Source organism: Equus quagga, chromosome 18, assembly GCF_021613505.1.
Source record: "Equus quagga isolate Etosha38 chromosome 18, UCLA_HA_Equagga_1.0, whole genome shotgun sequence".
NCBI classification, from domain to species: Eukaryota; Metazoa; Chordata; class Mammalia; order Perissodactyla; family Equidae; genus Equus; species Equus quagga.
Window position 1 is genome coordinate 42,543,943 of NC_060284.1, and position 27,222 is coordinate 42,571,164.

The following is a 27,222-nucleotide window of genomic DNA, read 5'->3' on the forward strand; positions in this document are numbered from 1 at the left end:
AACCAACCCTGGCTAACTTAATCAAAACAGGAATTCAATGAAGACTGTAAGGCAACTCAGAATCAATGGGAATGTTATAGAATCAGTCTTAAAACACAGGTAGGATCCAAGAAAGACTATTTATAAAAGGCACTGCCAGAGTCCTGCCATGGGAAGGCTGGCTAGGAAGTTCTACTGCTGGGACTGGGGCTGCCTCCACTGGGCTACTGTCACTCATCATTGCCAGCTACTCCTTCTTTGAATCTTGGCAGCATTTCCTCCAGATTTAAGTCCCAGATGGGCATGTCAAAATGGCCAAACCTAGTTCAGCTGCCTATACCCTAGCGGCTAAGGGCAAAGAAAGAAAACTAGGCCCCTTTATGCTTCCATAGTCTCTCCACCAAACCACAGCAATGTAATCTATTTGAAAAGCACATCTAACATACTACTACCCCATTGGAGATCCTTACCATGGCTCCGAGCCCCACCACCCAGTTGCTGCTGCCTCATCTTGTTTTATTCCCCTCCCCATTTAATCCTAGTTGACACGACGTCCTTTTCTAGGATGCTCTAAGCTCCTTCCACAGCAGGACTGTCACACTCTTACTTTCATCTGGAATTCCTTCCCAGCCCCAGTCATCAGCTAACCCATATTCGACCTTTAGGACTCAATCTCAACGTCACTTCCTCAAGGAAGATTTACTACTTCTTCATGACTGCTTACGATCCCTCGGTTTTCCAGCAATCTAGTGCTTTCAGCTAGCACTTAAAACCAACTCCATCCTGCCTCTCCCTCTAGACTCAACTGATGAAGGCAGAAACCGCCATGTTTGTCTTACTCACTACCAAACACCACAATGCCCAAAAGCTTCCGATACACCACAGCTGCTCACTGGTGAATGACTGGTGACTTCTCTGCCCGGTTCCTGACTCATCAAGAGTTCTCAATAGGAAATCGAAGCCAGTGCTTCTCAAACTTTAACATGCACAAGTCACTGGGAAAGCTTGTGAAAACATGAATTCTGATTTAGTAGGTCTCAACGTTCTGCATTTCTAGAAGTTCTAGCTGATGCCAATGCTGCTGGTTCACAGACTACACTTTGAGGAATAAGTCAACACCTTATAAAATCAAATGATAAACCAGACACATAGGACAAATATTGTATGATTCTACTCATATGAGGTTCCTAGAATAGTCAAATTCACAGAGACAGAAAGCAGAATGGTGGTCTAGAGGGAGGGGGAGTTATTGCTTAACGGGTACAAAGTTTCAGTTTGGGATGGATAGCAGGACAGTTGTACAATGACGTCAAGGTATTTCATATCACTGAATTGTACACTTAAAAATTATTAAAATGGTAAATATGTTACCATACTTGAAAAAACCACACAACCAAAAACTACAAATGAGGCCCAAGTTGGTCCTTCCATGAGGAGTCTGCCACCACGGGCCCAGGGATGGTGTTGGGCGCAGAGGTCACCTCTCAGCTGCCTAGGTTAAAGATAGCATCAATGCTAACTCTGCCAAGCAACTGAAGTTGGATAACAGTGCTAAAGGGCCCCATACATCAAACAGTTTCTAACTTTGCTCAGGGGGTTTCTGTAAGAGACAAGTTGCTTTTTAAGGAGATGGGAGAACTGGAAGATAATTTGAGTTGTACATATGAAGCGTATTTTCTGATCTAAACAAGCTTCATTAATATCAGCTTGACATCCCAGACAAGGGTTACTACCAGAGAGGAAAATTTCAGCGATGGCACTGGTTGGGCTCCCACCAGCAAGTTAAAGGCTTTGTTTGGGGTTCTTCACTTACTGTTCTTTTGAATTTTTATCTTTTACATATTGAAGCTGCAGAACATCATTAGCCAGACAAGGAGAGTTTCCAGAATAAGTTAAGGACTATATTAAACCTTACACCAGATGATAAAAGGAGATTGTAGGATTACAGATTGTGTGTTAGGTGTCTCTACAGCTTAAAACAAGAGTGAACCCCTCCTCTCCTGACCTTCACACCTCAGTCAGTCTCTCTGGATTGTACGAGTCCTGCGACAATGTAATGAAGCTTTAAAGAACTCCATAATTACCCACTTTTAATGGAGAGCTCAGCAAAAAAATGTGTTCTGGGCCTAAGACTGGCCTACTTGTTTACTTTTCCAAAAACGTGCTACACAGGCTGCTGATTTTCGTAAGAAATTTTCATTAACTCAAAATTGAGACTAGAGCTTGCTTACCCTTTTTTCCAAACAGAATCAGTTTCCTGCACAAGTAATTCTAATGTGTGTTCAGTGTGACCCACAGATGGGCAGTAAGAAATTCACTACAAATGGCAATCGGATATGAATGCTCTAGCTTCTTCCATGTATGTTGGCTCTCCTTAGATGCCCTAAAGCTTCCCCAGAATACATAAAGACATTTAGTGCGTCTTACGGAAAGAAATGCTTATTAAGTATATTTTGAAATAAATCTTTTTTTTTTATTCTTCTAGTTTGTAGATACAAAGTTGTCAAGCAAATACTGAAATACAAAGAATATGAAAGGCACATTACTCACGCTGTCCAAATGCAAAAGAATCTGCTTTTTAAAAAAACAGAGCCCTAAAAAAATAATAAAGTTATAAAATAAATAAAAACCACAGCCCTTCACTTTTAGGTCTAGATGTAGCAAGAAAGTTTTGGAGCCCTCTGAAACTGAATGATTAAAAAACAAACCACAGGGACCCGCCCCTGTGCCCTCCGCAATCTCCTGGTCTTTCTAACATGCTACTCAGAGGGAATACGGCTGGAAGCCCAGAGCGGTCAGAGCTTGAGTGACTTTGCTGCTGTAACGTGATCATGAATCCGCTGGCAATACCTATACAGTTGTTTATTAAAGAACCCGCCTCCTACTGTCCTGTGGAGCAGGAGAGGTACCTCGGGAATCAGCCCAATGTCTGGTGCCACCTGAAACTGTACTTTGAGCCTTCCTCGGTGTCTGTTGTGGTTCCAAGCACCACCCGAAGGGTGAGCCTCATAAACCCTGGTGGACCAAATCAGCAGTGGACTATAGTGGGCCAGGCTAATGGACTGCAGAGTAAGGACAATGGAGACAGGGAAACGGATTTACCCCAGGGTTTAGACCTTTGAACCAGTGAAATTAAATGCAAAATAAATACGTGTATGGTTTAAAACAAAAATAAAATGAGCTCATTGTTGTCATCAGCAAGTCTGTGCTCACTCTACTGAAACTATTGTCAGGGACCTAGTCCATAACCCTCCATGTGATACTACATTTCTGATTATTGAGATCACTTTCTATTTTGAGGCATCTTTTTGCTCACTGTAACATATACATTCACACAAAATTGCGATGGTCACTCCTACTGTGATTTTGATTAGGTTTGCAAATATCTCGGTGGCAATCATTAACAGATGTGAACTACTCTCAGCACAGATCTATTTGAATGCAAACTAACATTTTTTACAATATGGTTCCTCAAAACCTATTTTCTCTTTCTTTGATGTCATTTTAACCACTTTGACACATACATACATTTTTTGGATTCTGACCTCTTCCCCTAAATTTTTTTCTCCACTGTTCTTCAGTCCATGAGGAATTTGGCTGTGCAAATTTAAGTCCTACCCACCTCATGCCATCCTTACCTTCTCTAGGTCATCACAAATTCTAAGCTTTTACCTCCAGGAAGAACTTCAGTGACTCCACCCACTCACCCTACTACCTTCCAAGAAGTTATAGTTAAAAACAGTGAAGGCTTTATTCCTACCTCACCCCAAAACCAGCGGATCATATGACTACAAATTCCCATACGCTTTTACTGGAGGGTAATTGTGAGACCAGGGCTCACGTTTGGCAAGGGTGAAGCATGGAAGCTTTACTTACAAATATTTTGCCCATATTCCTTAAAACTGCCCAGTTTCATGTGACATCAGCTAAACTAAACTTGCAAAGCTTGTACATGATTATATTTAGTTCCAATACAATCAGCAATTGATCCATGGCTTCCAACTGGCAATAGCCAGTCCACCAACCTGAATAACCAAATGTTTACCTTAAGTTCCAACTAGCTACTATGGGGGGCTGGGGAAGCATGAAGAAAATAATGGGCTATAAAACTGATAGCCTGATGACTCACACAAGTGAAAGATGTCTATTTGCAGGTAACACACACATTTCAAAAGACAGGCCAACAAAGCCTAAACTTTTTATTTCACCAACGAGTATTTCTGATTCTCTGATGCTGCATTTTAAAATTTCCAGAGTCCACAAAAACACCATTCAGACTTCCTATAGCCAGAGAAAGGGGACCAGAGGCGGGAGAGGTCAGGTCTCAGGCTGTTTTCGATGGGAAAAGTGCCAGACATTCTCTGCAAGTTTGTGTCAGTTTTCTAACTTAACTGAAATGCCTTTAAGCTCCCCATCATCCCCAAACTTTTTTCAATGGCATCTATGACAGAAAAACACTCGTCTCCCATATACACAACTCCCTGGGGGGACGGGGGCAGGGGAGCGGGCATTACACAGGCCCAACTTTTTATTCGGCCAGAAAATGGATTTCTGACTCAGTTTAACAGCAAGAAGATGTGCAAAACTGTAATAAGAGTGTCCTGGCTCTTCCTCCAGGTGAGCTGGGCTGGATTTTTGTAAATGGAAGCACTGCTCATGATAAAGGTGAATTAAGCTCTATAAAAAAATAAAGTTGCTCCTATCTCTACAAGTAGTATATGAGCAGCTTCCAAGAATTCAGGGATGCCCACAACCTATACTTCATCCAGACATGGCCAATTCCTCAAGCATAGATACATGGGAAGCATAAAACCCTTTTGTGAACTTTTTCCTAGGGGAGGGGGCTTAGGAAAGACATTAGATGGATTTTTTTATTCCCCCCACCACCAAAAACTATATGTCTACACACACACTCAGACACACAGACATACCTATTTTCAACAAAGTTTTTCTTCCCTATGACTACAGGACCCCAGAACCCAGCCTCCCTCAGACAATGCCTATTCACTGCACAGATCTGGTCTATCAACATACTGTGTAAGGCTCCTGCATGTCTCATAGACCGAGAGGGCAAGGGCAAAGGGAGTGGATACTCCTGGGAGATTTGCTTTTTGTCTTAAATCCCATCTACTTGGCAACACTCTTAGGTCCAGGGGCTGGGAGAGGCTCTGTGGGTACAATGTGGTGGATGACCTGATGGTCCCAGCCCACTGTAGTAAGGAGTAAGTGATTGAGCGGGGACCAAGTAGCATCTCTCACAAAGTCTCTGTGCGCTCGGCTTCTAAACCTGGAAGAGAAAAAAGAAAAGTTTGGGTGTGGTAAGAGACAAGAGCAAAAAGCAGGCTTGGAGAAGAAAAAGAAGCCGAAACATCCAGGGCACATTTTTGGATGTTACACACACTTCACCATATGTATGGCCTTGTCACTAGGACAGCAGTGTAGCTATCCACAGACGACTTTACCAATCATCCGATCCAGTAGCCTATCTTCATAGAAGAAATGGAGGTTAGAGCAAGGGTGGTGATATAGACCAGGATCAGGCAGCAAATCATGGCAGAGAGGGAAGTACAATTTAGATCTTTTGTCTGGTGCCTTTCACACTATAGCAGGTTGCATTTCATGTATGCGGTTCTTTATGTGAAAAGGGTAGAACGTCCCCTTTCAGGAGACAGCTGGAATGCCAGACTTAGAAATCCCACCCACCACCACATGCCTCCTCTGTTGGAGACAGAGCTGGTTGTGCATCAGCCTCAAGAACAGGGAGATGATCAACAATCTGCCTGCTTCCATCACACAGTCCCCTTATATACAGACGAAGAATTCTCCCTCCAAAAGAGACAATGTACTTTTCTGAAGAGCAAAAGGACCCAGCCACCCACAGCTCCCCTCCCTGATTCCTGATCACAGGATTCCACTTCACACTTACACCTCGGAAAGGCCCGAGTCCAGCACAGCAAGTGAGCAGTCTTCACTGACGGAGGCCAGGAAGGGAACACTAAGAGAGGAAGGAGAGTGTTGTGAAAAGTAAAGCCCATGGTCCCCATACAAAATGCTGACTGGGTCAGCCCCCCAACCCCACTCAGTGACCCAGAGAAGGTGGCCTGATCCCCACTTTGGGTTAAAGTCTGTCTACCACTCAAGTCCACATTACAAGTGCCAAGGAAAGATGAGGGAAATGGAGCAAAGCTGGGGTTGACAATCATCCTGGTAAGTAACCGTCCCATCTGGTCCCTCTCTGCAGCCTCAGCAATAACCCAGAAACACAGGCTTTTCCAAACACATAGTTCTAGAAGCCCACAATATTAATCATTCTGGGTGTTGAAAAGGAATGAGATCACATTTTAGCTATTTTCAGACAGAGACCATACAACCCAAAAAAGGACTACGATCTTAAGAGATCTTTGACATTCTGAAACCTCAGCTAGAGCAGCGTCTGCTTTAAGGAAATACCTAATCAGCTAATGCTTTGCCAACATAAGCATCCTCCCTCGCTGTTCCCATTCATACGCACCAGGCCCTCCACGACAAAGAACAGTACCTGTGTGGGGAGAACACCAGCCCAGTGACACACTGGGAGTGCACGGCTGAGCTGAGGGCACAGTTTGCATTCTTGGTGTCCACAAGGGAGACAGTTCCATTCTCATCACCTAGAGGAGAGGGAGCATGTCATCACAGTGTTTAAAAGCATGGGCTTTGGAGTCAACCAGACCTGGATTTGAATGCTAGTTCCTCAACCTTGACAAGTTAACCACTCTGAGCATCAGTTTCCTCTTCCGTAAAGAAGGAATAAGTCATTGGGTGGTTGTGAAAATTAAATTAATGGATGAGGTAGTTGTTATTTTAACCACAAATGATGTCATCACATGCACAGCCTCATCACCATGATAGCACCACGACTATCCAGAGTAGAAAAGAATTCCCCATATAGCAATCCACTTGCTTTGTGGCCCACTTACTTCTAGCCATGCCCAGAATGTAGGCCAGAATGAACAATCAGGAATTAAATCTACTGGGGAAAAAAATCATTTTCTCCAAAGCTAAACTAAAACCACTTTGGGATCCTTCTATCTCCCCACCCCTCCATTAGCATGATTCATCTAGTGCCCATGTGTGCTGATGACTGAGCAGCTGGAGCCTTGTGCATTACGGAGTTAGCTCTCTCTTTCTCTCTCATCCTCCCCCTTCCCAGGCAATAGTGGGTCATGCTGCCTTACCAAAGACAAAGACTTCACTCTGCTGAGGATGCCAAGCCAGTGAGGTAGGAAGGTAGCCAGAGGCACTGCAGCCTGCAAAGGAGAGAAAAGGGGTCTGGAACAAGACACCTGAGCCCAAAAGAAGCTTCTCAAATAAAGTCACTCTCAGTCCCAGAAGCACCTTTATTTGGTTTCCCATACCCTGCGAAGGCAGTCGTCTCCTCATCCTTGACCCTCATAACAATTTATCCATCAGCCTCCTGCCCTTTTCGAACACGAGTCACAGGCAAGTTTCAAGCATAAAGCATGAAGGTAAGAGCTCTGGCCCCTTTGTCCACCCATCCAGGAAATGTAAAGTAAGTTACCCACCCAGGAACCAGCCCTTCCTCTGGGTACCAGCTGCACAAATGGGGTCAGCAGAGCTTCAGTGGGAAAGTAAGCGATTATGTCACTTATGTCACAGTGACTGGGCATCTGGGCACTTTGCTTTTAACTCTGGCCAAGGAAAGCCTCTTCCAGGTGTGTTCCCAGTACCACCCTCCCACCACGGGCTCTCAGACTCACCCATCTGTGACGCTGGCTTGGGACAGCGGGTATCCCAGAGTAAAATTCTACTGTCCTAGAAGAAGGAACAGAAAAGGGACTTCACAATCCAAAGCAGCAGCTACTGGCCAGGAGGTCTCCATACTAGACTTGGGCCCAGAGGGTTTGAGCATGGGTAGGGAGCGGGCACGGGAGAAGAAGGGGTGGGCTCTCACCTCACTGCATGAGAGAAACACGGAGTCCTTGTGGGGAGAGGCAGCAACACGGGTGACCTGCCCAGAGTGAGCTGTAAAGGAGAGAGAAAGAGAAACATGACAGAGAGGCTGGAGGCAGTACCATCAGGCAGCTGGGACACCATGAAGGGGCAATAGGGAGGGTGTGAGAAACAGGCCTTGTCTCATAATGCAATTTAACAAACTTCATGAGATTTTGGATCAGACAAAACCTAAGAAGAAAGGCTGATGGAGTTGTAAAACCTAAAAAGGCTTGGAGAAGAACGAATTAGTAAAGACAATGAAAGAGAAATCAGCAGCAGAGTAAGAAGAGTGAAGGAATGTATGGCTAAGACTCCTAGAACAGCAGTTCCCACGCTGTGGTACACACGCCTCCAGGTAGTATACAAAAATTTCCAAGGGAGTTCCGGACACTGCAAGTTTGAAGGGAATAAATTTCTCCCATTTCTCCCCCCTAAGGCTGAACTGAGAGGCTGCCTACAGTGGGCCAGCACTCCTTTCCTACCTCTACTTTCACAATCACTCTTCTCCCACTTTTCAGAAGGAACACCCACCCCAAACCTTTCCAGGGTACAATGCTCAAGAGTATAGAAACCTGAGGTAGACAACAAAAGGGGCTTATACCGAAGAGCCAAAGAGCAAAAGAAGTGCATCTGGGTAAACTTCCGTGAAGGGGCTGGCCTTGTTCCATTATGCCACAAACACAAGAGTGGTTCAGTGACTTATCTCTGTTTTTGTCTAATAATGAGAATTTTGAAAAATATGACAGATAGTTGTCATAAGGAGACATCTAACAAGTTTACCTGAAATTAAAAATGAAGTCGGACTTTTTCTGACGGAAAGTGAAGTCTAACTTGGCCAAGTGGCTTAACAATGCAGATCATTTTTTACCAGTTGGGTTATTTGGTAGACATTTTGCATAAATTAAATAGGCTTAATCTGCAAATCCAAAATTTTGATAAACGTAAAATTGAAACAAGTATACAATAAATCATATGGCCAAGAGTTACCTTCTTTGCAACTATTTAACCTTATATTATTTTAGATATTTAAAAATGTGAGAGAGTACAGTTTCTCAAAATTCTTTCAGGTCTACAAGCAAAAAATTTTGAAGATTCCTGGTAGATGCTAATTATAGGCTGTCCAGACCACCTTCTCTAAGTCACTTAACCAGACTTCCTGAGGCAGTCTGAATGCAGCTCTGCCCTGAAACAGAGGATGGGATGGAACCACCTTCCATACCTCTTTTCTAGTCCTAGAATCCATGGAAAGCCAACATGATGAAAAGGAATTTATTGCTCACTTAAAGAAAGCAAAGCTCTGGAACAAGCATCACGGGGAAATACAGAAGATGAAGACTACGTGGTTCCTCTCCCCTCAAGGGATTTGGAATACAGTCGGGGGGGGGGGGGTGCAGGAATAAGACATAAACACAAAGGACTAATGAAAAAAGCTGAACAGGAGAAGTGCTGAAAAAGAGTCAGCATTGACCACGAAAACAGAATCATATGTCTAAGAACCGAAAGGCAAGTATAGCAGACTTCGGGCATTGGCATTTACTGTTTGACTATTTCCAGTGACCCAGAAAGTCCGGGATACATATGAGTTTACGATTTGCTTTGGCACAAATCCGAATCACATACTTTGAAGTTAGAATTGGCAGAGAAAGGCACTTAGCCTTTGAGTAAAGCAGATGATCACACAGCATCTCCACCTCTTAGCCACACACATTAATGCTCTAGACATTATCTTCATGAAGATACGGTATCTTTATGAAAAATGGCTCCCAAAATAAAGTTAACTGCTAGCGCTGTTATTGAAAGCGAGCAGAAAAAGGAACATTAGTAGAAACTGATGGTTCTCACCAGAAAAATAGAAATCTTATGGAGGTGTATTTCACAAGTTCAAGATTCACAAGTCTCAGGGTTTATACTTGGAGAATGCCAAGGATCTACTGTGACTGGGTTTAGCTAGCGCAGTCCCCGTGAAGGGGCAGTGATAGTAAAAGGGCTTGAATGTTGTAACAATAAAATGAGATTTTATTCTGCAAGCCACAAGAAACCAATGAAAGACCGAAGATTACAGGTAGAGAGAGGAGTGCCACCAGCTGTGTGCAGTAAAGCCTTAAAGTAAACGGGAGCATAAGAAATGGAAACAAAGATCATTGACCAAGTGGAAAAAGACTCAAAAGAACTTCGTGACCAAGTGATAGTGGGGAAGCAGGAGTGGAAGAGGACTGAGAGATTGAGCCTCCGTTGGCCAAGAAGGTGGTGAGGCCATCAATAGAAATAGGGAAATTAAGAAAGGGCAGGGGATAGACACTGGGGCCTGACTATAGTTTCGGAAGAAAACTATCAGGCAGGACAGCAGGGAACTGCTGCTGCCTCTAATATCCAAGGAAAGTTCAAAGAGTCCAAAGAGGTGAATAAAAACAAAACAGCTAAGGCCAGGACTGAAAAGGAAGGACCGTGCACTTACCCCGGTATGAATTCAGTACCATCTGCTGAGCAAGGTCCCAAACCTTGATGCTAAGAAGGAAAAGGAAAGAGATACTTAATTCTGACCCGCATTTTATCTACATAAAAACATGTGCTCAAACAAGAGCTTCCTATAACCAGCATGTCCTATGTCTTTGCCTGTTGGGTTTCTGCCATGGTCTATTTACAAGGGATTGCAAAATCTCTAAGGAAACCTGATGCACATGTTAAAATTAATCACTGGATTCTTAAATTGAGCCCAAGACGTTACTTAATGATACTAAAAGGATAGTAAAGACAACCAAGAAGGCCTAGAGACAGGAGTGATGAGAATAGGAACCCACCAGAAGTCTTTGCTACCACTGACAGCTTGTGTGCCAGAGCTCAGGACACTGACTGTAGACACAATGTCATCATGCTCATATTTGCAGAACTTGCTGACAATGAGTGTCTCATTCTCATCCAGCTCCCACAATTCAACAGCACCTGATGCGGGTAGAGTAGAGGGTGAGGGAAACAAGCTTGGATTATACCAAGACAGTAATTCACTTCTAGGATTCAAGTAGTACACTGTCATTAAACTAAAAAAGCGAGTTATTCCTATAAAAGCAAAGCAAAGTCCACATCATCAGAGAGTTTAGCTAACTTCCAAGCATTTGGATTTAAGCTAGCATTAGTTTTCCTAATAACAGTCCAGACACCTAGGTGGGGAAAGTTTCTTAAAAAAAGAGAGGGAAAGATGGAATAGCTGGTAAAATCCATTATTCTGCTTCCAGTGAGAAAACATTGGAAAATAAGTTCCCAGGAGAAACGGATGAAGTCTCCAGGATTCTCTGTGTAGCACACAGCCCAGGGAGGTTAAATCTTCCAATTATTTGCAAACTAATAAATATTTATTGAACAATTTGAATAAACATCTTACAGAGTCTCAAAAAATACACCGAATAATTGAGTGTCTTGCAGAGTGACTGGCTAAGTAGAGAACCCCCCCCCCACCCCCTCCCGCCCCCGCGTCGCCGCAAAAGTTATCTTGAACATATAGCGTTCAAGCTCAACCCCCAGAGAAGCTAGGTTTTTAATGTCTCACTTTCATCTTTCCACAAAATGCCTGCCAACACCCAAATTGATTTTTCTTTAAATGCCAAAGTCTCCATTGCTGAGCCTGACATTCAAAATAAAGAAAGCAGAATGAGAACGAAGTAAAAGAAGAAAATGGGGGGGCCGGCCCCATGGCCGAGTGGTTAAGTTCGCAAGCTCTGCTTCGGCCACCCAGGGTTTCCGGGGTTCAGATCCTGGGCGCCGACATGGCACCGCTCATCAAGCCATGCTGAGACGGCGTCCCACATGCCAAAACTAGAAGGACCCACAACTATATACCGGGGTGCTTTGGGAGAAAAAGGAAAAAAATAAAATCTTTAAAAAAAAAAGAAGAAGAAGAAAATGGGAAGAAATGGAAAGAGACAGGTAGCACACATTGACTTAAGCATCATCATTAAGATCAAGATTATCCTTGGGCTGCGTTGGGGGATAAAGAAAAATGGTTCCAATCTATTTCTTAATTTCGTTACGGGTTTCTCCAGAAATGACGACCAGGCAATTTAGAACCTTGGGAAAGGTATTTCCCACCTACATAGGAGTTCTCGTTCGGGGCCAACACCCTCGAGCTCCCCCAATCACTGAGTATGAGACATTAAAGATGGAGCCCAAACCGACCTGTACCCCTAGCCTCCATTCTACCTGTGGGCTGGGGAGAAAGTGACTCACCTGAATCAGAAGCCACTAGGATACCTCTGTCCCCCACCCAAGTGAGGTCAGCCACTCCAGCCTCCGTCTGGACTCCGGCGGAGCAGAAGCCTTCGTTGGGGGCGGCACAAGGGTCCTTGAAAAGCCAGAGGGAGCCAGCCCAGCAGCGGCCACTCAGGCTGGAGGCCCCGAGCAGGAGCGCCCCATCTACGGGAAGTACAAGCTGTCAGCGCGTGAGGGGTGGAAGGGCTCGTCTCCATGGTGACCGCACCGAGCAGCACGCCGGCCGGGTCTGGATCTGAGCTCAGGAAAGCAGGGCAGGGCTGGGGGCTGAGCTCAGCAACGAGAGGTAGCGGTCAGGATGGCAAGCGGGGAGGGGGCGGGCTAGAAGTCCGCGGGAGGGGCGCCCTGGGCCGGGGTGAGAGGGATCCTAGGCCTGAGATCGCAGCTCACCCGACCGGTACCGCGCAGCCTCCAACTGCCGCTCCATACATGCGGGCGCATTAGGAGGAAGGTTCCACTCCCGGGCCGCGGGGGCACCTAGGGGAGACGAGGTTTCCTCCCGCATCTCCACGGTCCCAACTCCAACCCAACCCAAACTGGAGACCAGCGGGAGATTCAGCTCTGGATAGCAAGGCCCACGTGGTGCCCCGCTGGGCCTCAGCCCCTCTTCTCAGGCTAGCCTCTGTATATCTCGCGAGAATTCCATTCCGCTTTCCGGCTGCCGCTCTCCGGCAAGAGGTTCTGCGCGCTCGGTGCCTCTTCTCGCGAGAAGAAGAAATTCGAGACGCAGTTGATGGGAAAAGAAGGCACGACGTTCTCTTCTCGCGAGACTTGGGAGTGACCATCTTTCTCCTGTCCGAACGGATTCTCTTGTCCGGGGTCACTGGGACGCTTGGACTCGCGCCTTGACCCTTGCTGACCATGCTGTCCCGGGTGGTCCTTTCTGCTGCCGCCGCAGCGGGTGAGAGACCGCTGGTCCAGGCTATCAGAGTGATTGCAAAGAAGCGCGTCTAGCGTTACCGGGAGGGAGTTGGGGAAAGGGGGTGAAGGAAGGCCTGGCGAGACTTGGGCCTTAGTGGGGAGTGGTTAGCGCCGCTCCCAAGGTGAGCGCGGGGTTTCGGGGTACAGCAAAGAGGCGCATGGCCTTAGTGATCCGGCCCCTCGGGGAGCGAGGAAGGGGCAGCCCGGATTTCACCTTGACCTTGCTGACCTGTGCCTTCTGTGTTTACAGCCCCCTGTCTGAAGAACGCGGCCCTCCTCGGTCCAGGGTGAGTGTGAGGGGTTAATACTCCCCTTCGGACTTGTTGTATCGCCTCCTTTCACTGCTCGGCCACCTCCTTTTAGCCTTAGGCCAGAAACTGCCTTTCTTCAGGTGACTTTGGGACGTTGAAGCCTCATTCCGGCACTTGTGCTCCTGTAACTGCCTGGAACATCATCGTATTACCTAATGATAAAGATTAAGAGCATAAGCGCCATGTTCTAACTAAACTAGAAATTGGTTTGGTGTCTTCTCAGCCCCAGCCCTCTACCTTGTGACCTTCAGCTGGCCAAAGTTGCCACAGCCCGAATCCGCGTTCCTAGATTGCATACCCAAGCCCAAGCTTTATTAAAGCAGAGAAGCATGCGGTTTTCAGTCTGTCTCCCAGATCCTGACTTTTACTGCAAGATCATAAGAGTCAGAGAAGTCATTCACTGATTCAGTAAATATCTATCTTGGCACCCACATAACCAAAGATATAAAAATGACTAAGGCTAAGTACCTGGCTTCATGGAGCTTGCACACTGTCTACGAGGGGAGGAAGCTGTAGAGTAGTGGTTTAGAGTGAGGACTCAAGAGCTGGAACAGGGTACGCCTGGCTTGTCCACCTACGGGCTGTGTGACCTCAGCTTCCTCATCTGCAAAATGGAGATAATAGTGTATTATGGGTTATGAGAATTAAGAGACTTAATTCCTATGACATTCTAAAGTCATAAATAGTACGTAATATGTGCTTAGTAACCATTAGCTGCTGTTATTGTTAATATAATTTCATAGAACATGTCAATTTTCTTTGGGATTTCTCTTTCTACTTCCAAACTTAGTCCTAAATCTTGCAAAATTTGTTAACTATCCTGTGGCTTGAAAAACTGGCTGTGGCCTCTCTGTGATTAATTTTTGTATTCAATAAAGTCAGGTTATAGTTGACTGCTTCCAGTTTATCAGAGAAAAAAGATTCCATACAGACGTGTAAACAAATAATCATAATACAGGTAATAAGAGATATACATATATACAAGATACAAGGAACATCCTTGATTTCTGTTTCTTTCACATTCCATGTGTCATACTGATATCAGCAAGGCTCTTCTCCGGATTCTATCTGGACTCTGACCACTTCTTTCACTACTCCTGGAGTGTGAACCACCAGCAGCTTTCACCTGGGCTGTTTCAGTGGTCTCTTAGCTAGTCTGCTTGCATCTCTATTCTTGTCCCGTTAGGGCCCATTCTCACAGTAGCTAGAGGGATTATGTCAGCCCCCCACCTAAAACCTCCAGAGCTCCATCCCAGTTGAAATAAAATCCAAACCTACCATGACCTAGAAGGCCCAACATGGATTGATCCCATCCTACCCCTTGACTTATCTCCTTTCATTCTCTTAAGCTTATTCTCCAACCACACTGGCCTTCTTGCTGTTCCTCTGAACGCTACTAAGCTTGTGATTGCCTCAGGATTTTTGTCCTTGCTCTTCTCTCTTTTCCCCAGCTTATTGGTTCAAATGTCATCTGGCCTCCTACCAAAAGAGCCTTTCACCTACTCCATTGCTCCCTATCCCCTTACCTTGCTCCGTTTTTCTTCATAGCACTTACAGCTGCCTGAAATTGCTTGTGGATCTCTACACTCACACTTCCTGCACTCCCACTAGAATATTAGAATGTTGAGGGCTGGGACAGTGTCTGCTCATTGCTGTGCTCCCAGTGCCTGACATAAGTAGAAAGTCAGTAAATGTTTTGTTGAGTGAATGACTGTTAGTCCAGGATTGGAGAGGCCTTTATGAAGGATATGCTTGAGATGTCCTGGAGGCTAATTGGGCTTGCCAGTCACTAAGTGAAAGGCATACCAGGCAGAAGGGGCACTATGAAGCATGCTTTTGTTTTGTTTGTGTTTGAGAGCTGTAAGTAGTGCCATATGGCTGAAGGGTAGGAGAATGAAGGAAGATGAGGTTATAAAATTTGATAGGTGCTGAATCATATATGCTATACTAAGTAGTTTGTTTTCTATAGGTAGGAGAAAGCCTGTTGGAGAGTTTTAAAGTCAAATTTGCATTTTAGAAACATTGGCAGAAGTGTGGAGGGAGCTAATATTAAGGGGTATTTGATGAGAAGTGGAAAGAGTAGGTTTGGGGTTGTTAACTAGATTAGACAAGAGGTGATGAGGGTTGAACTAAGCCAGTTGGGAAGAGGATTTGTGTCAGACTAAAGCAAGTCCTCTCTTGCTGTGATTTAAGTCAGTGGTTCTCAACCTGGGGCAGTTTTCCCCTCTGGGGGACACTTGGCAGTGTCTAGAGACATTTTTGGTTGTCACCACTCGGTGCGAGGGGAATGCTACTGGCGTCTAGTGTGTAAAGGCCACAGAGATACTGCTCACTCTACAGTGCACAAAAGAGCCTTCCACGACAAAGAATTGTGAATAGTGCTGAGACTGAGAAACCCTGATTTAAATGAAAGAATCTCACGCGTGATTCTCAGATTTCAGAAGTTGACAGGGTAGGTAATATATTGGGAGGCAGAAATAATATTCAAAAGACAAGCAATGAACCCCATCAGTGAAATAAACTCTTACATTGCAAGGGGATAGAGGTAGAGAGTTGGAGGAGTGAAGGATGAACACATACTGAGAATTTGAAAGAGACTGAGCTTGACAGCAGAATGAAAAGACCAGAGGATTTTATTTCATCAGAAGCTTAATGAGACACCAGTATGCTATAACTGCTAAAAATGCAGTCCTAGGCTACTTTAGTACAAGAATAGTTTGGAAGTCCATGATAATAGTACAGTAGTTCAAGCCCAATAATGGCGATGGTAAGTTCTCATATATTTGTAGAACAAATGAATTGGTCAAGCTGTATTTAGAGCCACGTTCAGTTCTATATAACCTCATTTTTGTAAACAAAACCAGAGAGCTCCTTGTTGTAGACAATCACTATTGTGAAGGAACTGAGATGTTTAACCCAGATACATAAGCTTGATCTTACATAGAAAAATAAAATTAGAACTAATGGATGGAGGTTTCATGGATGTACATAGCAGTTCAGTTCAAAGATAAACGTAATTAGAGCTACCCAGCACTGAAAAGGCCTGTTTCACATAGTGATTAGTTAGCATCGCATCACAGAGAACATTCAGAAAGATTAAAGTTCTTGCCCTGAAGGAGCTCACAACACAGTGCACGTGTAGTAGCTAACCACTTACATGTTTGACCGTATACCAAGCACCATGCTAAGCACTTTATGTATATTAACTCATTTAATCTTCACAACAACCCTGTAAGGTAATATCCTTTATTCTCACTTTACTTAGAGAAATCGAGATCACAAAAGCTTGTTACTTGTCCAAAGTCAAATGGCAGGTCTGGGATTTGAACCCTGATCGCCTGTGGAGTCTACACTCTTATATACTTCAGTGCTAATAACACATACAGTTGGTGGACAGGTGACCTGTGAGACTTAGAGAAGGGAGTCTAGTATTGGGTAGAAGGTTACGCACGGCTTTAAGTAAGGCACTTTACCCTTGCCACGCAGCTAATTATTGGACCTTCCTGTTCCCAGTCTCTTCTCTTCCATTGTGACGATTAGTGGGAAACTGCCTCCATCCTCATCCCCATCGGTTGTTTCTTCTAATTGTTGTACATTGTGTTCTCTTTAAAGAATACACTTTAAATTTGTATAATTGCTATCTGTAGGGTATTGCAGGCAACAAGGATCTTTCACACAGGACAGCCAAGTCTTGCCCCTGTACCACCTCTTCCTGAATATGGAGGAAAAGTTCGCTTGGGGCTGATCCCTGAGGAGTTCTTCCAGTTCCTTTATCCTAAAACGGGGGTGACAGGTGAGCTTTAGCCCTGTGTTTGATAGCATGTTTGCATGGTCTAGTTTGTGTTAACCTAGGATTTTGTTCCCACTTCCATATATGCCACAAAAACAAGTCAGCTGTTTTTAAAAGGAAATTGTGGAAGTGATTCAATGTAACAATTGATTTGTTTCCTTTAACTTGTCTTTGGAATAAATTTGTTTGGAATTTTAACTTAATTTTATAGTATTGTCTCCATTTGTTGATAAACCAAATTTAACAAATGCCTGCTCTGTGCGAGGCACTGTTCTAGGCATGCAGTGGAGAACTGAGGGGCCTGCCATCATGCAACATACATTCTGTTGTAGGGTAGACAGTGAAGAAATGAGTAACTGTGTAATAAACTGTCAGGTAATGGGAAGAAGTGTGGATGAGAAAGCCAGGTAAGGCAGTAGAGACTATTAAATTGTGTATATGAACATGAAAGCAGAAACTGGACCATGTTTATCAGTTTTTCCCCTTTTAAAAGGCATAAACTGTTCTGAAACCCTGCATTTTCATAATGCACTATGCTTTCGCTTATGTTATTTAATCCTTACAATAGTCCTGTGAAGACATTTTTATTATCCAGAAGAACTAGAAAACAAAGAATTTGCTGAGATTTATTCTTTCTTTAGTAACTGAGTTGGACTTAAGCACAGGTTCTCCAATTGAGTTTGGTGTTTCTTCTACTACATACACTACCTTTCTTGTTATACCCAAATACTGCTATGACTGTGGAACGTTGGAAACCAAAGATTTATTTTTTTTAACCCTGGAGTGGCCTAAAATAGCATTTCCCTAACTGAAATTGCAGGAAACATTAGTGTCTTCAGATCTCCATAGGTGATTAAAATATTACATATGATAGTCCTTTTTTGCAAATTCACATTTAACATTTATATATTGAAGTTAAAAAACCGGTTGAAACTTCATATAGGAAACGGGATAAAATATATTTGAGACTGTAACCCGTTTGTTCTCATCGATGGTCCTGACATCCCTTGGTGCTAGTGTTGCTCAGAACACTAAAGTACTGCCCCAAAGGCCTGCTTGGTCCCTGCCTAGCATTTTGTGAGGCACAGAGGAAAATCCTAGAGAAAGGTAAATCATGGTTTATGTCCTTTCAGAGCTCATGGCCCGGTGGAAGAAAAGGATAGTCCTGTTTGAAGCATTATAATTAGATGCTACAGGAATTGAGAATCCTGATGTTTAAGTCTTCGTTTTGCATATAAACTACTTTATAGTTGTTTTTTGCTTATTTCCTGAGTCAGGTTTCTATTCAAGAAAAATAGGCAAGAATGGGTAAATTTTATCCTGACCAAGGTTCTCATTCGATCAGTAGTATATTTTGCTACACAATTTACTTTGGGAAGTAATCTGGCGTCTTTGTAGAATAATAGTTCCTGTTTGTCCAGCAGTTGTGCTAGCCACCTTATATACGTTATTTCTCGATTTCATCAACCCTGTGAGGAAGATATTGTTACCACTTTACAGATCTGGGAAACTAAGCTCAGAGTAATTTGTATTGCTCAGTAAGTTGCAGAGTCAGATTTCCTTGAGTCCAGATCCTTGTTCTTTCGACTCTGCCATACTGCTTCTCAATCCAGTGTTCTGTCTTTGAATCTGGTTATTTTAAATCATTGCTTAACGTTGTCTTCAGCTAATCAAATGCAGCGATATCTTTCTGTCTTCCCCTGGTCGCATAGCACATCCATCATAAAATAACTCTTTCTTCTTTTAGGACCCTATGTGCTCGGAACTGGGCTTATCTTGTATTTTCTATCCAAAGAAATATATGTGATTACTCCAGAGACCATCTCTGCTATATCAACAATAGGCGTTCTGGTCTATATAGTTAAAAAATATGGTGCTTCTATTGGAGAATTTGCTGATAAACTCAATGAGGTAAGAACCATAAACCTTATTTCTGATTTTAGACCTCAGTAGAAGCATCAAGTGATGTTTTTGATATGAATGTTGGAAGAACATGTAGAAAGGAATCTAATAATAATGATTACAATTATAAGTGTTAATGTTAGTTTCTAATTTGAGATAAATTTTTTTAAAATCTACCAAACTTTGTCCAGCTTTTCCATAGTTTTTTCATTAACAAGATACAGTCACGTGTTGCTTAACGATGGGGATACATTCTGAGAAATGCATCATTAGGCAATTTTGTCATTGTGCAAATATCAGAGAGTGTGCTTACACAAACCTAGATGGTATAGCCTACCGTACACCTAGGCTCTGTGGTACCAGTCTCACGGGACCACTGTTGTACATGTGGTCCATCACTGACCAAAACGTTGTCATGCGGTGCGTGACTGTATTGGGTAGCTATTATGGGCAATTCTTTTTAAGGATTTGTGCATTTCTCTCTATGTGTATGTATGTTTCTTTCTAGGTGTTTTCACAAATGAGAAGTATAACTTTAGGAAGCATAAAATCAATTTTTTTTTACCTTTGTTACTTTCGCTGATCTTTGTTGTGAATATCATAATTGCAGCAAAAAATTGCACAACTAGAAGAGGTGAAACAGGCTTCCATCAAACAGATCCAGGATGCAATTGATCTGGAGAAGTCACAGCAGGCACTGGTTCAAAAACGCCATTACCTTTTTGATGTCCAGAGGGTAGGTTTCAGAACTTTTTAAGGAGAATGAAGTTACTCATTGTGTGCATTTAAAACAAAAATTTAGAATCTCGTATAAGGAATGGTTGAGTAGATTGAGCATATTTTATTTTGAAAAGAGAAGATTTGGGCGGGGGTTGGCAATTATAGCTATTTAGACATTTAAGACCTATCAAGTGGGTAAATAATTAGAATTACTACTCTAAAATTAGAAATAGTAAAAGTTATGAAAGAACACATTTTGGATCCAAACAAAAGGAAAACAGTCATCAAGTTATAGCTGATTGAAAAATGGCATGCACTGGGGGCTGGCCCCGTGGCCGAGTGGTTAAGTTCGTGCGCTCCACTGCAGGCGGCCCAGTGTTTCGTTGGTTCGAATCCTGGGCGCGGACATGACACTGCTCATCAAACCACGCTGAGGCGGCGTCCCACATACCACAACTAGAAGGACCCACAACGAAGAATATACAACTATGTACCGGGGGGGCTTTGGGGAGAAAAAGGAAAAAATAAAATCTTTAAAAAAAAAAAAAAATGGCATGCACTGTCTAGGGCTGTAGGTGAAATACATGCTGTGTATTTCATACATGCTTACTATAAGAAAGTCTTCCATAGTGTACTTGCCAAAAGAAAACCTGATGCCTTACATTCCACATTCACAAAGCAAATTCAGATATCAATAGAACTTTTTACTATGGTTAAAGTGTAATTAGATTCTAAAACATTTAGTTTCTATAATAACCCTAGGAACATATTTCAAGTATTTTGTTATTATTTACTTTGAGCCCAGTACTTTATGCTGATATTTAAAGTGAGATGCCCTTATATTGAAATTGTAAGTTGTAGAAGCACCTCTAAATGAAAATTGAGATGCTAAAGTAGAGTAAGTATCTGAAATATTAAGGATCTAGGCCAGTATTTCTCAGAGTGGTCTTAGTACCACATGCATCAGAGTTGTCTTTGGTGCAAGTTTTTGGACCCCTTCCAAGACCTGTGGATTCAGAACCTCTGTTAGGAGCTATCCAAGAATCTATATTTTTTAAAGCAGGATCCCTAAAGATTCTCAAGTGCATGAATGTTTGAAAACCTCAGAAAATTTTAAAAACTCTTTCCAAGCATGTTTAGGTTACAGCTGGGGAATGCTTCTTGCTTCATATATAATATGTATGTACACACAAAACTGGCTTTTGAAGATGTAACCTTTTCATACGAATCAAATGATAATCGTTAGAATTTTTATTTATTTATGAAAAATTTGTTGACTAGACATTTGTTGAGTTCTTCTGTCTGGAGACTGGTCAGAGCAGGGTGCTGGGAATACAGCAGAGAACAGAACAAAGTTTCTGTCTTCATGCAGTCTACTTTCTAACCAGGAGTTGAGAGGACAGAAAATAATTAGTGGCTGTGAATGTCAACTGGTAATAAGTGCTATATAGAACAATAAACTAGTGTTAAAGGAAAAGAGATTTTAGAGGGGGGAGTTACTATTTTTGTTGGGTAGTCCAGGAGGGTCTCTAATGTGATATTTGAACAGAGACCTGAAAGAAGTGATGGTGCAAGCTGTGTGGATTTCTGAAGAAATAGTACACTCGGCAGAAGAAAGCAATTGCAAAGACCCTAAACGTGGAAGCTTACTTCTACAGTCAAGGAAAAGTAAGAAGATCACTAGTGGAAGAGGGGGAGGGGAGGAATAAAAGGAAGCAAGATGGAGGATGGCCAGGGACTAGACCATGTAAAGTCTGCTAGGCTTCTGTAAGGACTTTGACTTGTTCCCTGAATGAGAGTCACTGAGGCTTCTAAGCAAAGGAGTTATATGATCTCACTTATGTTTTCAAGGGTCACTCTGATTGCCTTGTTTCACATAGCCTTAGGTGTTGTATGCATTGGTTTGAAATGAGTTGTTAGGTAGACCATTGGCTATAAGGGTCTGGAATTGATGGAGAGAATTCCAGGCTAGAGATTTGGGGGTCATGAGCGTACAACTGGCACTGAAAGCCATAAGACTGGAACACAAGGGAAACAGATGAAAACAAGGGCTGTTTTAATTTATGGTCACCCTATTTATGGTCAAGTAATAAAGGGCCTAAGAATTTGCCATAGGATTTAGCAACGTGAAGGTTTCTAGAGACCTTGGGCTACTTTAGTGAAGCGATCGGAGTAGGTTGAAGAAAAAAAGGAAGGAAAGAAATTGGAGTTAGAGTATAGACAACTGTCAGAATTGTCAAGGAGTCTTAGTGTAAGGATGGGCAAAGAAATTAGTAGCTAGGAGGGGAAGATGTGGGAATTGAGAGATCTTTTTTAAAAGATAGAAAGTATAATTACTTGTTAGCATCTGATAAAAGTTAATAGAGAAAAATTGAAAAAAAATTTTCCCCCAAGAAAGTGGGGGGAAATTTGCTGGAGTGATGTCCTTGAATAGGCCAGAGGCCCTGGAATACAGTGCACAGGTGGAGGGATTGGCTTCAAGAGGATAGACAGTTCAGTCATAGTTACAGACAGGAAGGCAAAGTATTCGAGTATGGATGCAGGTAGATTGATTTATGTGGTTGTAGAAGTCTATGGGAGTTGTCTTATTGCTTCCATTTTCTCAGTGAAGTAGGAAGCAAGGTCATTTGCTGAGAGGGAAGGTAGTCGAGATGTTGGAGATTTAAGGAGAAAGAAGAGCAGAGAGTGAATGGTCTAAAGAAATGTACTTAGAAGTATTAAGGGCCTACTTGAGATTAATATCTCAAGCCGTTATATTTAACAGGTACCTGTAAGGATTCTCATTACAAACTAGAAGTTGGCAATATCCCTCCCACCATTGTTTATCAATATTATTTTGGAGGTGGTATCTGATATTATCAAATAAGAAAGAAATAAGAGGTATAAAAATTAGAAAACAAAAGGCAAAGTTATCTTTATTTGTAGATTACCTGATTATATACATAAAAAAACCAGGAGAATCAAAATAACTCTTAAAACAATAAGCAAATTCAGTAAGGTGTCTGGGTACAAAATTAATAGCTAATAAACAAAATCAGTAGTCTTCTATATAGGAATAGCAGTCAGTTAGAAATATGCTGGGAGAAGATAGACCATTTAGGAAAAGATGCCTAGGAGTAAACTTCACTACAAATGTATAATTGTACTTTGAAAAATGTAAAGTACTTTTGAGGTATAAGTTTCTAAAAACGTATTCTTTGATTGGAAGACTCACTATTATAAATGTATCAATTCTCCCTACTTTAATCTCTAAATTTAACACATTCGTAGAAAGAAAATGCTAATAGGCTGGAGGTAGATAATGTTGGGACTTGGACACATTGATTATTAATAGAAAAAAATAAAAAGAGTATCCAGGAGTATTCTGAAAAAGAGAAGTAATGAGGAACAGTCCTACCAAATACTGAAACTTACTGTAAAATTAAAGGAACGTTGAATAGTGTGGTACAAGTATATGAATAGGAAGCCAGATTGGTACAAGATGAGAGAGGGTCTAGAGAAAGACCTAAATACAAAAGGGAATCTAGTTAGTGGCATTTTCATCTTAGAGGCGGAAAGACAAATGGGTACTTTTGCAGATAGAAAGTTGGTTTCCTACCTTTTGCCTTATACTAAAATTTCAAATGAAGATCTTTAAGAAATGAAATCATAAAAGTAGAAAAAGAGAACATTGAAAAAAATATAATACTCTTGGAGTTGAGAAGGCCTTTCTACTAAACACAACAAAATCCTGAAACTGTAAGTGGAAAAGTTGTTAAATTGATCTTATAAAAATTTTAAAATTTTATGTGTAAAAATTACCATAAACAAAGCTATATGACAAGTTGGGAAGAATTCATGCATTCTACGTGACACAAAAGGCTAGTTAGCTTAGGAGAGACCAACACCCCAGTAGAAAACTAGGCATTGAACGTGTACAATTCATAAAGAAAGAAGTAAATGTAAGAGGCTTCTAAATATGTAAATTTTCTCCTTAGATAATGACAGTTAAAATTAATGTTTCCTGCTTATCAGAAGAGCAGATAGTAAAAGCTTTTATAAACACTGTTAGTCAAGGTTTGGAGTAATAGGCATTTGTGTTGCTGGTGGGAGAATGAAGTGGTACAACTTTTCTGTGGAATTTGACAATGCTAATGACAATTTAAAGTGGATCTTTAAGAGCATGTGCTTTGTGGAACGTGCTGAGTTTGGCACACACCACTTCGGTGGCCCAGGGTTCGCAAGTTTGGATCCTGGGTGTGAACCCACACCACTTATCAAGCCATGCTGTGGGGGTGTCCCATGTACACAATAGAGGAAGATGGGCACAGATGTTACCTCAGGGCCACTCTTCCTCAAGCAAAAAGAAGATTGGCAACAGGTGTTAGTTCAGGGCCAATCTTCCTCACACACACACAAAAAAACATGAGCTTTGTAGCCTGATTCCTTGTATTCAGATCTAGGCTTCACAATCTATTAATTCCATTACCTTGGACAAATTCCTTAACTTCTGCCTTAGTTTCCTCCCAGTAAAATGGATATAGTAATAATAACTATCCCATGGTGTGATTATAAGACTTAATGCAATTGACACGCCGTGTTTAGAACATAGTAGATACTCAATGGATTTTAGCTATTATTTGACCCAGCAAATAGTCACACATAAGTGCAAAGACGTATACAATATGTGCAGCATTATCTGTGGTAGAACTTAGAAGCAACCTGATTTCTTGATAGGGATTCGTTAAGTAAATTATGGATTACAGGACTCCAGTATAGTAGAAGCCAATATAACTTTTAAAATTGGGGTGGGTCTACATGTCATAATTAGTAAAAGTGATGTGTGTGTGTGCGTGCATGCATAATACCTATATTTTGTTTATTAAATATTTCTGGGAGGGAATACAAGAAATTCAGGAAGATGGTGGCCTCTGGGGGTAGTAGAGGAGACTTTTTTTTTTTTTTTTTAGGGATTGGCACCTGGGCTAACAACTGTTGCCAATCTTTTTTTTTTTCCTGCTTTATTTCCCAAACCCCCCCCCCCCCCCCGCCCCCGTACATAGTTGTATATCTTAGTTGCAGGTCCTTCTAGTTGTGGGATGTGGGACGCTGCCTCAGCGTGGCCTAACAAGTGGTGCCATGTCCGCATCCAGGATCCGAACCCTGGGCCGCCGCAGTGGAGCGCGAGAACTTAACCACTCGGCCACAGAGCCGGCCCAAGGAGACATTTTTTACTGCACATACTTTTAAGTATATTTTTGCAATATGCTGTTAGAATTTTTTACCACATGTACTCCCTATTCATGTTAAATTAAAAGAATTTTGTATAAAATACAAGAAATTGGTGGAGTGTATTCTAACTGGCAGAATCCTCAGAGTGTAAGTGATCCTTCAACTATGAAACAGTTTTCTTCGTTTCTTAATTTTGCTCAGAATAACATTGCTATGGCCTTGGAGCTTACTTACCGGGAACGGCTGCATAGAGTATACAAGGAGGTAAAGAATCGTCTGGACTATCAAATCTCTGTGCAGAATATGATGCGTCGGAAGGAACAAGAGCACATGGTAAACTGGGTGGAGAAGCATGTGGTACAGAGCCTCTCTACACAGCAGGTACACAATATTTTGAAGCTTCTGGAATTGTATTGATAACTCTGACAAGCAACTGCTGATGCTCTCTTAGGATAGGAATAGCTGGCAAGGAGTGTTCAGCCTAGAGACAGTCGAGTGGCACTAGTCCATTTTTCTGGATAGTGGTAACCTAAAAGATGCTGCACAACTACCATGGTGGCTTTCCTCTTTCCTCAATTTTGGTTACCAAAGGGCCTCTCACTTCATAGGTCAAAAACAGTGGGAAGACTGCTGAGAGCACTGATTGTGGCAGACTCGTGCTCAGGTTCCATTACTTGGGTAACGCTGGAGACTGGACAAGGCTGTTTCTGATCCCCTTCCATTTCCTAATTCCATCATTTCCGCTCCATTTCTTCTTACCAGCTGCTTAATTCATTGGTCTTGGACAGAAAAGCAGTGTTTGCTATTATTTACCTAGACTTGATTTCCTTTTTTAAATTTGTATTCTTTATGTACTTACTTATGACTTGATGTCTTCTTCTCAGATATATAGTATATTTAGGCATTTGTGGTCATTTTCTGCGTAACCATGGAGGTCTAGGAAAGCAAGATCTATCAGCATTTGATGAATTGTTTTTCTTTTTTAATAAACTTTTACATAAAAGTAATAGACTTATTTAAGAAACTTGGAAAACAAAAGTACAGAAAAGAGACTAAAAATTATTTTCATTTTTTCTTAACATTTCCATATTACTGCTGTTTGTTAAATTGGTCTTTTTCAAGCAGCTGTTAGCTGTATAAGCTAACATGAGTGGCACATGGTTACAGGAGTATCTGGCTTCAAACTCTATACAAGTTTTACTTATAAAAGCTGTGAGCTGAAGGATTTTAGCTGATGCCCTGAATTTGCTGAAAATAAATTGTATCTCTATGTTAAATAATTAAATAATTCCTTGTGGTGTATCATGTTAAGCCAATCATCCATCTTGAGGTTCTTGAGCTCTTGTAGGAAGTAACGGTGTTTCTACCCTTCTATGATTGCAAAGGTCTAACCAGATTTCTCTTTCCTTATTACAGGAAAAGGAGACAATTGCCAAGTGCATTTCAGATCTAAAGCTGCTCGCAAAGAAGGCTCAGGCACAGCCAGTTGTGTAAATGCATCTATCCCAGTTGAGATAACTAGAAACAGTTGACTCACTAAATGGAACCTAGTCTGTGTGACAAAATATTCCTGTATTGCTGTCTACTAAGTGACAGCTTACCTTTCCTAAAAATGCAAAGTTTGAGTTTCATATAGTGAGAGAACTAAAATAATCAATTGGCCAGTGAGATGTTTCTCATCTTTCTTGCTCAGCATTTTGAGTTGTTCCATGATCACTTTTGAATAAGCAATTTGCTTTTAATTAAATTTGGTGCCTGGCTAAAGATTACCAAGTTATAGTTTAAATTTATAATTAATTCTACCATCTTGCAATAAAGTGACAGTTGAAACAAGGTTTTTCAAGTTGCGTGATTTTCTGAAATATTATGTCAACATTTGTCAATTGGGTAAAAAATTAAAGATATCATTGAACTGATAATCTTGTTTATAAGACTTAGTGGTAAACTGTTTCTGGCTAACTAGTAGGTTATGGGAAACTTAAAACTTTTTAGCATTCTTAAAATAACTAATGGAAATATTGTATATCATATCATTGACTTTATTATCTTTTAGAAGTATGTCTATAGAAAATATTATGAACTTAATGAGTCATAAAATCACTCTTAAGAATCCAGCAGGTAAATCAGAAAATTCTG

The 27,222-nt window shown here is 41.9% G+C and overlaps 2 protein-coding genes across 2 annotated transcripts; one reads left to right on the forward strand and one right to left on the reverse strand.

Annotated features, from left to right (window-relative positions):
• Window positions 1-4,145: 4,145 nt before the first annotated feature.
• On the reverse strand, window positions 4,146-12,879 carry WDR77 (WD repeat domain 77). Its single transcript, XM_046645280.1, has 10 exons — window positions 12,622-12,879; window positions 12,190-12,375; window positions 10,770-10,911; window positions 10,427-10,476; window positions 7,931-8,001; window positions 7,737-7,791; window positions 7,194-7,265; window positions 6,518-6,626; window positions 5,906-5,974; window positions 4,146-5,266 (listed from the first exon to the last, which is right to left on the reverse strand). Exons 1-10 carry the CDS (start codon window positions 12,734-12,736, stop codon window positions 5,107-5,109), a joined length of 1,029 nt encoding a protein of 342 aa, XP_046501236.1. The 5' UTR covers window positions 12,737-12,879; the 3' UTR covers window positions 4,146-5,106.
• A 98-nt stretch (window positions 12,880-12,977) lies between these two features.
• Window positions 12,978-26,920, forward strand: ATP5PB (ATP synthase peripheral stalk-membrane subunit b). The gene is made up of 7 exons (XM_046645281.1): window positions 12,978-13,132; window positions 13,403-13,439; window positions 17,111-17,256; window positions 19,001-19,164; window positions 19,766-19,891; window positions 25,288-25,467; window positions 26,503-26,920. The coding sequence occupies exons 1-7, from the start codon at window positions 13,093-13,095 to the stop codon at window positions 26,578-26,580; spliced, it is 771 nt and encodes a 256-aa protein (XP_046501237.1). The 5' UTR covers window positions 12,978-13,092; the 3' UTR covers window positions 26,581-26,920.
• The last annotated feature ends 302 nt before the right edge of the window (window positions 26,921-27,222 follow it).

Bases quoted from the DNA above. Each gene is read 5' to 3' on its own strand.
- WDR77 (XM_046645280.1), bottom strand. From the start codon at position 12,736: ATGCGGGAGGAAACCTCGTCTCCCCTAGGTGCCCCCGCGGCCCGGGAG. The intron at 8,002-10,426 runs GTAAGTGCACGG...TCTCCTTTACAG, and splicing joins GGTACTGAATTCATACCGGG to CTCACTCTGGGCAGGTCACC. The intron at 6,627-7,193 runs GTAAGGCAGCAT...CCTCTCCTCTAG, and splicing joins GAGTGAAGTCTTTGTCTTTG to GTGATGAGAATGGAACTGTC.
- ATP5PB (XM_046645281.1), top strand. From the start codon at position 13,093: ATGCTGTCCCGGGTGGTCCTTTCTGCTGCCGCCGCAGCGG. The intron at 19,165-19,765 runs GTAAGAACCATA...TCATAATTGCAG, and splicing joins TTGCTGATAAACTCAATGAG to CAAAAAATTGCACAACTAGA. The intron at 19,892-25,287 runs GTAGGTTTCAGA...AATTTTGCTCAG, and splicing joins ACCTTTTTGATGTCCAGAGG to AATAACATTGCTATGGCCTT.